The sequence below is a fragment of the Notolepis coatsorum genome (genome assembly GCF_963971535.1).
Source record: "Notolepis coatsorum genome assembly, chromosome: 3".
Taxonomy (NCBI): Eukaryota; Metazoa; Chordata; class Actinopteri; order Aulopiformes; family Paralepididae; genus Notolepis; species Notolepis coatsorum.
The window spans coordinates 57,331,395-57,344,708 of NC_140167.1; the positions used below are offsets into that span (position 1 = coordinate 57,331,395).

General features: G+C 43.2%; 1 protein-coding gene across 1 annotated transcript in view; it reads right to left on the reverse strand.

Moving 5' to 3' along the window:
* Positions 1-1,837: 1,837 nt before the first annotated feature.
* LOC311225823 (unconventional myosin-X-like) overlaps positions 1,838-13,314 on the reverse strand; it is a gene marked incomplete at its 5' end in the record, with an annotated part of 175,189 nt that continues 163,712 nt past the window's right edge. The window contains 2 exons of the mRNA XM_084311217.1: positions 1,838-1,961; positions 10,642-10,833. Of these exons, the coding sequence (XP_084167343.1) occupies positions 1,857-1,961; positions 10,642-10,833 (297 nt within the window). The 3' untranslated portion in view covers positions 1,838-1,856. The remainder of the gene's footprint in view (positions 1,962-10,641; positions 10,834-13,314) is intronic.

The window sequence follows — 13,314 nt, forward strand, 5'->3', positions numbered from 1 at the left end:
AACAACTGCTCTCCTCAGAAAATAAATATCACCCAGACATGGAAATAGCATGGGTAGAATACACTCCAATTGATACTGTAAAGGCAGCGATGTTTTACACTCAGAGACCAGCAAGCACTTGTCTTTTCATCTTGGGGACTGTCAAGACACAATATTGCCACTTCCAAAGGCTACTTCAATTAGAAAATAGCTTGTTTCCATATAGCAGGTAACTGGCATGAGTCCCTAGGCCTGAGATTGAGGAAAAAACGCTTTAGACTAACCTTTAAAAGAGAACACCTTGACTCACCTGCATGTAGCCAATACAGTGCACCCTTCCAAAATGGCCGTTATAGTGGTCCACATTGTTATGTTCTGTGTTTTTACTCATTCTACTTCCTGATCTCTGTGATTCAGATGGCACGGCCAGTGAATGATGCATTGGCATATTTAGACATAGACTGGTGAATAACTCTGATCATTTGTATGTACTTTACACGAAGAGTAGTCACATGACATTTAATATGGCATCTTCATACAGTACAGTACAGTGGCCACCAATATTCTATAGTTTCCTACAAGATGGGTGAGATATATAGTACAAAACGGTACGTGTTGCTCAATTTATGCGTACAAGTATGTGTAAATGTGAATATAGAATAATGCATAATAATAATAATAATAATAATAATAATGTGTTTTTAGTACATAAGAACAAGAATCTTTTTTTTGTCTCATACTCTTCTGGTTGATATAATATTTAACATTGTCACTCCCATGGCTGCTCCTTTCACAGAACCTTCTATACACCCACGCCGAGTAGGAGTGCTACCCAAGGACAGATTATTCCAGTCAGACGTAGCATGACCAGAAAAGCCCTTAAGTTAATTCCCTCCCGGTTCTCTAGAGAGTCCATATGAAATCATTCCCAAACGTTAAAAGTCACTTCACGTCGTCACGTCTTAATTCTTGAGGTCACACGACGGCACTGATATTTGAGGTCATGTCCTTTGACACAGGTTGGATGAGGGACCTAATATTCCAAATGGCCCCCAAAGAATAGTCCCAGAGTCCTTATTCTCAGTCACAGCAGATCACAGTATAGCTCATGTTAAATAGGGAGAGGGAGAGAGAGAGAGAGAGAGAGAGAGAGAGAGAGAGAGAGAGAGAGAGAGAGAGAGAGAGAGAGAGAGAGAGAGAGAGAGCGCAAACATAACTCAATTCAAACAGCAAACAGGATGCAGCAGGAGTGAAGAGAAATGCATGTGAAGAGAAAGAGAGATCATGAAAGATGGGGTTGAAATAAGGGGACAAAAGGAAACAGAGTCTATCCGCTGGCTGGCAGTGCACAGAGGATGGGGCGGGGGGCTGGAGTAACTTGGGACAGGTGTGGAAGGAGTTAGGGAACTGTCGGGTTGGGTGGTTGTGCTTGTCGCTAGTGAGACTGGTCCACGGAGCGAGACCGGAGAGGAGTTCTGAGTGTGCTTGAACATCTACATGCAGGACCAACAACTGGAGCTGTGTACACGTGGAGAGGAACTGTACCAAAATACTGGTGTTTGTTTTTTTCGTTTTTTTCATGCTCATTTTTAAATAGACATCCATTTCATTTCTACAACATATTGACCCCTATCCCGAGAGAGACACAGGCCAGCAGGGGTTGCTGTCTGCCTCTTTGTCCCTCTTCATCTTCCCTTTTAAAGAAAAAACATTTTAGATGTCTCATCCACTATTCAGTATTTATCCCTGGAGATTAGCTGATTGGTATGGCCAGCCTCCGTCAAAGCCAACCAACCAATCCCAGGGGCTGAGGCGTCTCCCGCCTCTCTGGTAGGACGTGTGATGGCGAACCAAGGGCTCTGACTGGCCGGTGGCGATCACCTGGTCCACGAGCTGGTGACGCTGGTGACGGACATGATGCTGCAGCGTTTCTTCACCACCATGTTGATGTAGGCTCTCATGATCTTGGTCATTTCCCCCACCTAGAGGAAGAGAGAAAGATTAGAGTTGATTAGTGTCTGTATGTGTGTGTGTGTGTGTGTGTCTGCGTGTAAAAAAAACCTAAAAAAACAACAGCCTATAGGGAGGTGTAGTCTGACGTCACTTTGGACCGCCCGCGAGGTCCACCCGTATAGGGATTTATCATTGGGAAAATAGATTATCGCCTATTGTAACAATTCTGCCTCATGAACATTGGAAAGCTTTCCATTTTGCACAAAATGAGTTCCCTTCTATCACTAACATTATTGTTTAAGCATTTTTGGTTGAAATAAAATTCTGTGATTTTATTTTACGATTAATTGCGAATATTTTCATGTTGAGCTATAGATTGTGGATGAATATGCACAGAAAGGTACACCATGCAAATTATCATGCTTTATTTGTTTTAAACGAGACGATTTAGAAATGGGCAATGGGGAAATACGTTGCAATTTTGCAAGGTGGACCGGCCGGAAACGATAGGTTATGAATATAACCGTAGTTCTATGAGTACTAGTGACGCTCAGCGTCATCTGCACATATCTCACTTCGTGCATATGCACTGAATAAAAACTCACAATGTACCTTTACATACCAACATTCGTCTGGCCACACCCCTATCCGCTACCTTCATAAGCAGGTGTGTGGCCCCACACTCGCCTCCTTCCCAATCTTTCACCACAAGGCAAGATTAAAGGCCGCAGTGGCGTCTAGACGCTGAGCGTCACTAGTACTCATAGAACTACGGTTATATTCAAGGCCGCAGTGGCGTCTAGACGCTGAGCGTCACTAGTACTCATAGAACTACGGTTATATTCATAACCTATCGTTCTATATCGTACTAGCTTCCGCTCAGCGTCATCTGCACAACGGGAGCTGAGCGGGAGCTGAAACTCGACAAATGTACCCCACTGAGGCCCCCCACAACCATCAGAACCGGGGAGGACCGAGCCCCCCGACCCTCCCTAATGGAAGATACCCTCCCTATTGGAGGACGGGAGGGAGACGGATCCAACCGTGCGAAGAGGAACTTGAGTTCCTATAACCCCTCAAGAAAAAACTCAAACACACCTGCGGGTATACTAGGGCTGACCTTCGAAGCTTTTTTTGGCAATCGAAGCTTCGGGGCCAAGCTTCGATTTTAATTCGAAGCTTCGATTTTAATTCGAAGCTTCGATTTTTTTTTTTTTTTTTTTTTATCTTATGTTGTGGGACTTGTACAGCACTTTCATAAACTTTGTTGTTTTTAAATGTGCTCTATAAATAAAGTGGGTTGGATTAATTAATTAAGTAGCCCCTTTCGTGACTGAGCCAACAAGGTTTCACTCGGCTGTGTGATTTAATTCAAGGTGGATCGCTGTTGTCGTTTGAACAACTTCAGATTTCATGGGAACTACCAATCCCCCAAATCAAGAATGTTTAAGATGAATGAAGTAAGATTTTGATTATTTGAAATATGGCCTGTGTAGACTAAACTATGCACAGAATTATGTCAGTCTACAAGGTCCGGATTCTACATGGTCCGGCAATGTAGACCTTGTAGACTCCACTACAGACCAATTATCAGTGAATGTCCATGCATTTTTAAGAAGGGCAACTTCCACAAAAAAACAAGAACTCACCAAAACATCTCAGTAGCACCTTATCTAAATTTTATTTCCTATTTTGTTTATTCATCCCAGTATCTTTCTTTCTTATGTGTGGAATTCTACAAGGCATGTAGGTGTATATGTATTTGAGGATGATATCCTTCAAACAGGCAATAGTGATGATATAATTTGGGCAGTGCTGAGCTGGGTTACTTTCCTCCAGTGTATTTGTCCCCCGGCCCCACCCAATGGCCCCATGCGCGCGCGCGCACACACACACACACACACACACACACACACACACACACACACACACACACACACACACACACACACACACACACACACACACACACACACACACACACACACACACACACACACACACACACACACACACACACACACACACACACACACACACACACACACACACACACACACACACACACACACACATTTACATTTAGTCATTTAGCTGACGCTTTTATCCAAAGCGACTTACAAGTTCTGTACGACAAGACAGCAAGAAGGGTACAACTCTATCAGCTGAGTAACAATGTTTATCAAAGTGTTGCGTGTTACAGTGTAGGTTAGTTTATTAGGAAAAGTGCATGACAGTAAGGTTAGTCATGGTTAGATTTTTTTTTCTTTTTTTTTTTATCATTTCAGATAATGGTTGAAGAAGTGAGTCTTTAGTCGACGGCGAAAGATTGGACGGGATTCGGCTGTCCTAACTGGGATGGGTAGTTCTCACACACACACACACACACACACACACACACACACACACACACACACACACACACACACACACACACACACACACACACACACACACACACACACACACACACACAAATCGAAGTAAAAAAAAAATTGAACAAAAAAAATTTTGAATTTTTTTTGTATCTTTTTTTTTTTTAACTTCGATTTTTTTTTTAATGTTCGAAGCTTGTGCCATCGAACGAAGCTTCGAAGCTTCGAAGTATTTAAGACAGCCCTAGGGTATACACTGGCTATACCGCAGTACAAGTGTTTCAGTTTTCAAAAAGGGGTTATCCCAGGCCTACGGGTCGACGAAACACAACTTCGGACCGGGCCCAGCGGACCGGGAAGCACACAGGGATGCCAGAGGAGGTCTATAAGACCACCCCAACAGCCCCCTCTCCGCCATGCGTAAGAGAGGGCCGAAAGGAATGGAGAACCAGCCCCTTCATGACAGCACAGGGTACAACATGTACCCAACAAAGGGTCTCCATAACGCCCAACCCTGTGACACCCAGGCCGACCCGGCATTTTTCCCCCTGAAAAAAGCACAAGTCCCTCAGGGTACCAGAACAGAAGATCTGCGTCCCCGGCGGACAACGGGTTAACTGACCTGGACCAGCGTGACCAGATCCAGTCCCGTGCCCTAATCACGCCGACATCCCCACTCCAGGAGAGGGGGTAGGTACGCGTGTCGATCTAAAACATTAAAGAGGGCGCCACCCAGACGGTCCCATTTGTACCGCGCTCAGTGGCCCACCCCAAGGGCGTGAGACCCCTCTACCTATGTTTTGATCTATTCCGTTAACATCCCCCAGATATGAATGAGAATTCGTCGAGACCTAGTAAACAGGCACTCGGAAGAGAAAACTCCATCCCAGTTGCCCTATAAAAACGCAGTTTTAATAACAAGCAACCAAGGCGTACCAGCCTCATGCATGATTCTTATCAGAAACACCCAGAGCCAGCACTATGTACGCATCGAAACCCAAACACATCAATGGATAGTCTAACAAGACACCAGACATTGTTCCTCCAAGTCGCCTGGGAGAACGACAAGGAGCCGTCGTGCTTCATGTTCTTTCCTCTTTTTATTAAAAAAGAAAGAAAAACACAGACTGACATGAATCCCATGTGACGCGGCTGAGGGAAAAACCTTTTCATTTTTACATCCCGCCAACCTCACCACAGGGAGGAGACGGGAATCCTCAGAGAGACTTCCCACGTGAGCCATGAATTGAAAAGTCACGGTAACATTGAGCCATGTGACCAACAGACTCAAGTTACACATATATCGAGCGTAGCAGAACACCAAGTTCCTACGCTCTGCCCCGACAACAACAGAACCACACATGGGTCTGTAAAAAACTCACGGAAGCCGTCGTCCAATAGAAACGTGCCCAGTGACGTATTCTATGACGGGGGGAATCCCATGACTCAACTGCCTGTGATAGGTGCAGAGTCAGGGAAACCCCCCCCCCCCGTGCCAAGCTGCCTAACAGCTTGGCCGGACCGAATGAAAAAGAGGGTAAAAAAAAACCCGACCAATCAGAAGAGGGAAGGAGTTTTTTATCCGGTACCCCCTCGCAAGCCCAACCCTTGAATACGACAACAACAAATAGCCATATGATACCTTAAGTAGCCAGTATGCCAATGAACAGCGCTAAGCTAACTCAATGCACGCTAGCCACAGACAAGTCTGTGAACAGGGTTCATAACAAGGCCAAAGTTTTATATGTGTGAACACGACACCCGTGTTTATGTTGCAAGAACACAGAAGATTTGATAGAGAGAGAGAGCGGCCTAAAAGACCGCGGTACCCTTACACACAACAGTGTTGTGGCTCAATATCACTGTTTAAGCAACAGAACACACAACTAACCTCTACCTTTATATGAAGAACCTAAGTCTTCAGGTCGAGGCAGAAAAAACCCTTTCGACCGAGTGTAAGCTGCGCGATGTTAGACGTGGCAGCCAGGGATTGAGTCGCGGAGATGAATGACTGGTCACTCCAGTAAGCCAACCGCCTCGCCGTTTTCCCATGGGGAACCGGCTTCCGTAAAGGCTCCCACACCACCTCAGGACAAAGGAGAGCTGCCATCGGCCTATCAAGCCAAGGCACCCCCTCCTTCATACCTTCTACCAAACCCACCACCCTCGTGACTCGCACGTAGGCGGGAGTGAGGCCCGTGATGTGGGAGACCACCTGTCCCTGACGGACGTAGGCCTCCATCGAGGGGAAAAAACGGCAGACAACGCCCGTCTCTCTCACAGGACGACGTTGCCATAAATGACCTATGAGATCATCAGGGACAGGAACAGGCAGTGGCTGCGGCAGGTACGCCGTTTGCGACTGCCGCCGCCGCCATGAGCTCGGGGAACAAAGCACCCAGTTCCCCCTGCATACTTTCCCCCACCGAGCTCGCGTCCCTCACATGCGGCAGACTACTGGACATCGCAGAGCCACATTCCGATGTGGCTGATAGCAGGGCATCCCGCCGCTGAGTCGGAGGTTCTAACCCAACATCAGCGTACGAGGGACCCCAAGGAGACCTATCACCCCCCGCCAGTGTAACCTGGACGGGAGGCGGACATGTCTCCACCGGGGTGTCGAACAAGAACCCATCTGCCTCTACCATGTAGTCCTCAGTTTCCATCGGCCACGGAGAAGCAGACGCATCCTCATCCGGCTCCAGCAACTCCCCAAAACCAGGCCGTTCGCGTCTGCAAGCCACCATCTTACGACGGGAGCGAGCAGACGCAAAAAGCTTGCGTCTCAAATCCTCCGCCACCAGAGGAGCCGGCCGCCCAACAGCGGACGACTCTCCGGCGGCAAAGGAACCAGAGCAGGAACCAGGCCATCTCACAGGAGACGCGCTGGTGCACCAGCTCCTTGGAGAGGCAAACTATCCACCGGACGCCTACCGGGCGCGGATGCCGTCCCCGACAGTGGCGTCAACCCCGCTTTAAGACGCACGGCAGAGGAGGAAATGAAGAACCGCTGGTGAAGGGTAACGTTGCTAGCGCGACCCCCCGATGTAAACATTATGACTTATCTTTTTTCTTTGTAAAAATATGAGAGAAAGAAAAAAGCAAGAAACAATGTAAACACGTAACTCAACTTTCTTCAGCTTAATACCCTTGTCAAGTGATTGGTATACAGGCACTCTCTTGTGGTGAAAGTGAAGAAGGAGGCGACTGTGGGGCCACACACCTGCTTATGAAAGTAGCGGATAGGGGTGTGCCCAGACGAATGTTGGTATGTAAAGGTACATTGTGAGTTTTTATTCAGTGCATATGCACGAAGTGAGATATGTGCAGATGACGCTGAGCGGAAGCTAGTACGATATAGAACAGCAATGACGTATCCACTACACCTCCCTATAAGAGATTAAGAAAACTTAAAAATACAGGCAGGCTTTTAGGAGCTTCTTAAAATGAGCAACTGAATGAGCAGATTTTCAATTAATCAATCAATCAATCTGATACCAGGAGGCAGTTCTCAGTATAGAGAATTTGAGGTGGGCAGGGAGTTAGACAGTTGCTATGGATGCCGGCCGCCATCTTGTGAGGTTCACTTATATCAATTTGTATTGAGATTGAATCTAAAACTGTCAAAATGTCGAAAACAGAGGAAGGGGTTGAAGCTTCTCCCAGGACGGTCGTGACATTTTCTGTGGCACACACAGTCTACACACACAGTCAACACACACAATCAACACACACAATCAACACACACAGTCTACACACAGTCTACACACACAATCTACACACACAATCAACACACACAGTCTACACACACAATCAACACACAGTCTACACACACAATCAACACACACAATCAACACACAGTCTACACACACAATCAACACACAGTCTACACACACAATCAACACACAGTCTACACACACAATCAACACACAGTCTACACACACAGTCTACACACACAATATACACACAATCAACACACACAGTCTATACACACAATCTACACACACAATCAACACACACAGTCTACACACACAATCAACACACACAATCAACACACACAGTCTACACACACAATCTACACACACAGTCTACACACACAATCTACACACACAGTATACACACACAATCAACACACACAATCAACACACACAGTCTACACACACAATCTACACACACAATCTACACACAGTCAACACACAGTCTACACACACAATCTACACACACAGTCTACACACACAATCTACACACACAGTCTACACACACAGTCTACACACAGTCAACACACAATCAACACACACAGTCTACACACAGTCAACACACACAATCTACACACACAGTCTACACACAGTCAACACACACAATCAACACACACAGTCTACACACAATCAACACACACAGTCAACACACACAGTCTACACGCAGTCAACCAGAACAATACTCTACAGTTGGCACCTGACGGCATAATGTCTTGTAAACAGGGAGGGAAATCAACACCAGCCTCAGCCACATGCTGGTAAATTGACCCCATCTCAAACCCTGCCCTCTTTTCTCGGATCGGACAAGTCTGAGGTTGTGATTGAAGGATCAAGAAAAGAGGGCAGGGTTTGAGATAGGTCAGTTCTGTCTGTAGCTAGTTCCTCTACTCTACACGTCGCCAGGTAAACACTACAGCCACACTCTTTTGTTTCCTATTCTAAAATAGAAATCTGGCTGGTAGGACAATGAAAGTGTCGGGCGAGTTTATAAATCCACGAGCCACTGTGGCCGGGGATTAAAAGGCTACGTTTTCCTCACTTTGCTTGTGGACTTAAGTTAGTAACAAAACATACCCTGTTTCATTGTATGTGGGGATGTGAAAAACTTCAGACTTTCTGGAAAGAAGCTCTAGAACAGATCTCTAAATTGACAGAAACAGTTGTTTTTAACTATGTTTACTACACCTGGCCGTGTGGCAATAAAAGGAACTTGAATATACCCTGAAGATTTTATTGTGAATGTAAAGAAACACAAACTAATTTCTGTCTACTACGAGCTAAACGTGTGATTGCTTATTGGGTCAGAGAGATGCCTAACAGTCTGGGACTAGAAAAACTGTTATAGAAAAGGGTAAGACGAAGGATTTTTGTAGTAAAAAAACATGACTGTGTGAATGGCAGGACCAAGGAGTTATTTGATTATTATTTTTGTTTTTTATTAATATTTTTTTAACACTTTGGTCGCCAGGCTTATATTCACAATAAACCATCCCACGCCAGCTCTATTTGTCTATGGAGAAGTTCCCCTTCTTTGCAGGGCTATAACTTTTTAAATTGTATTGCTAAATTGACATTACTATGGCCCATTCAACGTCAAGTATCTATTGTTCAGGGTTTAGCAACGTTATACTTTTTCATTCACATATTCATACTAAAATACGTTCTAAAGTATAAGTATGTTTTTATCGTTTTCTGCAGCTTTCTCCAGAACGTGATTTATAGCCCTAAATGCATTATATTGATGATCAAATACAGTTTGATAGCAATCTGCACGAGATAAACATTTTCAAATGGACGTGCTTCTAGAAGTTACTACTTATCATCTGAAGTTGACCGGATGGGGGGGGGGTCGTTTATAATTCCGTGGCCAACGTTAGATGATTCATCTAGTGTGGGTGATATGATCATCAGAGCAGTTTATATCGAACACGTTAAAAAATAACGCTGAATCTTACCCCAGTCTCCTCGGGCCGTTGGGCGATGAGCGTGGAGCAGAAATATTCCTATTATGGAATGTAGAAATATGCGATCCATCTCCAGGTTGTATAATAGTATATACGTCCAAATCATGTTGTTTATCGAGTTATTGGTAACGGATTGCTATCCATTGCGTCTAGCTCGAGTCCTGGGACTATTAGCGAGTGATCGGACCGAATTGGAATGAGCACCAGCTTCCATTTCCTGTTTCCGGTCTGGGCGATCCGCCGATCGGCCACCAGATGGCGCTCTTGAACCGTTGGATAGTTGAGAGGGGATCAACAGTAGATCTCAAGTCTCCGGGGGAGAAATATGATTGCGATCACAGATTTTTGAAATATTGATATCAAAGACGTGGTACGGCGTCTTTGGCAGAATGAGCATGGCGAGGAATGACGTGGTAAGGCGTTTTTGGCGACCATAGTGTTAATGTATTTGTTGTTTTTGTTTTTATGTTTTTGTTGTTTTGGGGATGTATGTGTGTGTTTTGTTTGTAAAAAAAAGTATTACAAATATTATTATTATAAAAAAAAGAAAAAAAGGTAATCAAAATAACTTAAAAAAAAAGCAAACCTAAAAGATGAACTTGGGTGAATTCTTACCAACGGAGTCTCAAAGTACATCTCCCGCTCGTCCACGATGATCTTGTAGGTGCAGGGCTGAGGAGCGCCGAAGAAGGTGATGTGTTCGTACTGGAAGGTCTCAAGAGGCTTGGGCTCTCCTCTCTTGTACACGGACACGTTGTCGGCACTCACACCCAACCACAGGTCATGAGGGAAACCACCCTCTTTACACTACGGAGAGACGGAGGGGTGATAGGGAGGGAAGATTATGTACTCTCTGACACTTCCATGCTAAATAGACTGTGATACATTGCTTCACTCATTCATTTAATTTCACGTCACTTTATATAACTAGCATAATCCACTCAGTTCAATTACTATTTTCCAGGTGGTATAGGTATATACTTATCCATTTCCCACCCATGCAAACCTTACTCTATAGAGTTTATATATATTTTTCTTTTTAATTTAACCAGGCAGGTCAATTAAGAACAAATTCTTAACCCTAGATGAGTTTCTTTTCAGTGTCATGACAGTAGGTCTGACCTGAATGCTTCGTTGACATGGTAATCAACATCAAAATCAGTATTCAAATACTTTTTCTTTTCTTTTTTTTACCCCTCCAAAAATAAGAATTAGCCCAGGAAATAAGAATTAGCTTATTGAAATTATAACCCAACATTATTCATCATGAATCAATATTCATCAGTTCTATTTAGAACTTTCAGAAAACCTATTTTCTACCTATTTAGCTCTCGTCTAGCCATGAAACTTGCGTTTCTCGATGAGGCAAAATTTTTACTCGAACCCATTCAGAGTACATTTGTTTCTAAAGCTGGCTTCTTTGTAAGCTAAATGAGAAGTTCCCTGTTTCCAAAGAATATGGATGTGTTGGTCTTTCTGTCTCACAACCTAAAGCAGGTTGAGCCTCACGTCATTCAAAGCTCCAGATATGTTAGTTTGTGTTCAGGCTTAGACCACAGAAGCTGTTTTCGTTAGGTGTCATTCATGTTTTCGCTTTGATTGGATACAGTTGTTTATTTAGTTTGATCAATGCACATTAAAAGTGAAGGCACAATATTATATATTGCTTTGTTCTTGTGTATTTATTGTGCTTTTATTAAGCCTCAAGTTTCTTTTTGTTCCTGTTAATTCTAAGGCAACAGAAGCAATTCCATTAATTACATTTAACTTTGATTAGGCCTGTATAAAGAGGCAATTTTGTTATTTATATTATTTTGTTGACTATATAAGGCACACATCCATTTATTTTGTGGATTAGCCTACTGCTGTTGACAAATACATTTTTGGTTTCTGATTCTTGAGAGTCGGGACAAAACATGTCCTACATAGAAAAGTCTAATTTATATAAAAAACAAAGAAATTAATAATGATTGACATACTCACAAAGTTCAATCTAAAGGTATTGTGTATACTGATGTTATGTTTTAGCACATATATTTGTTTTTTGGGGGATATTTGTTTAAATGTATAATCTGTGGTTAGAAGCTCCCATGTTAATTTCCTTGTCCTCAGCAAGGGTCACATTATTGACCAGCCCAAAAAAGCTTGAAAAACCTCTCCACGTGTGAAAACATACATATCAAATCAAGGATAAGGGTTATAAATGTATAAAACAATGCATGCCATGAAACTCAAATAATATTTTCCATAGAAATCTGCCTATCAAAGTTTTTCATAAACCTAATTAAATCAGGCAATAGCATGGCCAGCTCTATCCCTGAGGACCCCTTTTCCTTTCCCTGCCTGTGGTGAATGCAACACTACCACACATGGTCTGGTAAATTTGATACGTTTTGATATTTTAGACAAACAATGTCAATATTCCTATGGTCACAGCTGGAACATGTCAACACCATCTCTCCGTTATTATACTTTTAAAAAACAATAGTGGATTGAATTCAAGTGTTTCAGTGAGATTATTAAGACAGCTAGCAACTGCCAAAAAACTAGCTAGCTGCAGTGCACAATACAGGCTTGGAGGGAAAATGTGTGCCTTTTTGTCAACTCCGTCAGACATCAACTCCGTCAGATTTTGTGTCTGACGGAGTTGACGTGTAAGCTGACGGAGTTGACAAATCCATGAATAACCTCATAATATGCTATTATTATACTATTTTTGAACATGGTAAAGGATTTAAATGTTATTTCAGAGTTGTATCTGCACAGAAGTGTGCATATAATAGCATGCATTACAATACACTTCTGACTTTTAGAGCATGGGCAGGCTGTGGTCTGCTTATTGAATAATTGTCTTACTTTCCCAGCACATGTGTTAATACATAAATATAAATATATCACTTGTCTACGTGGTTGATTGATTGATGTAAAATTTCATAACCCAGTAGGGATACAAGACAGAAGAAAACAGTTATTCTTGTTCTTATACTGTTTACTTAGATCATCAGAGCAAAGGTGAACGGTGGTAAATTGTGGATATTTCATCTTAATATCTTTATAATAATTCTTAATATAGGACTGGTCCATGTGTGTCTACTGTAGATTGCTACATCATCCTTTATCTGACTCTTTCCATCCATAGTGTAATACATTATGGTATGGAGTGATCAACAGGATAATATTTTGCTAGTCAGTTGTCTCAATCTTATCAGTTGTCACAAGTGTAGAGTTCAAGAAAAATCAGGATCAGATAAAAATCAGATCAGGATATTCTAGATAACAATGCCAGAC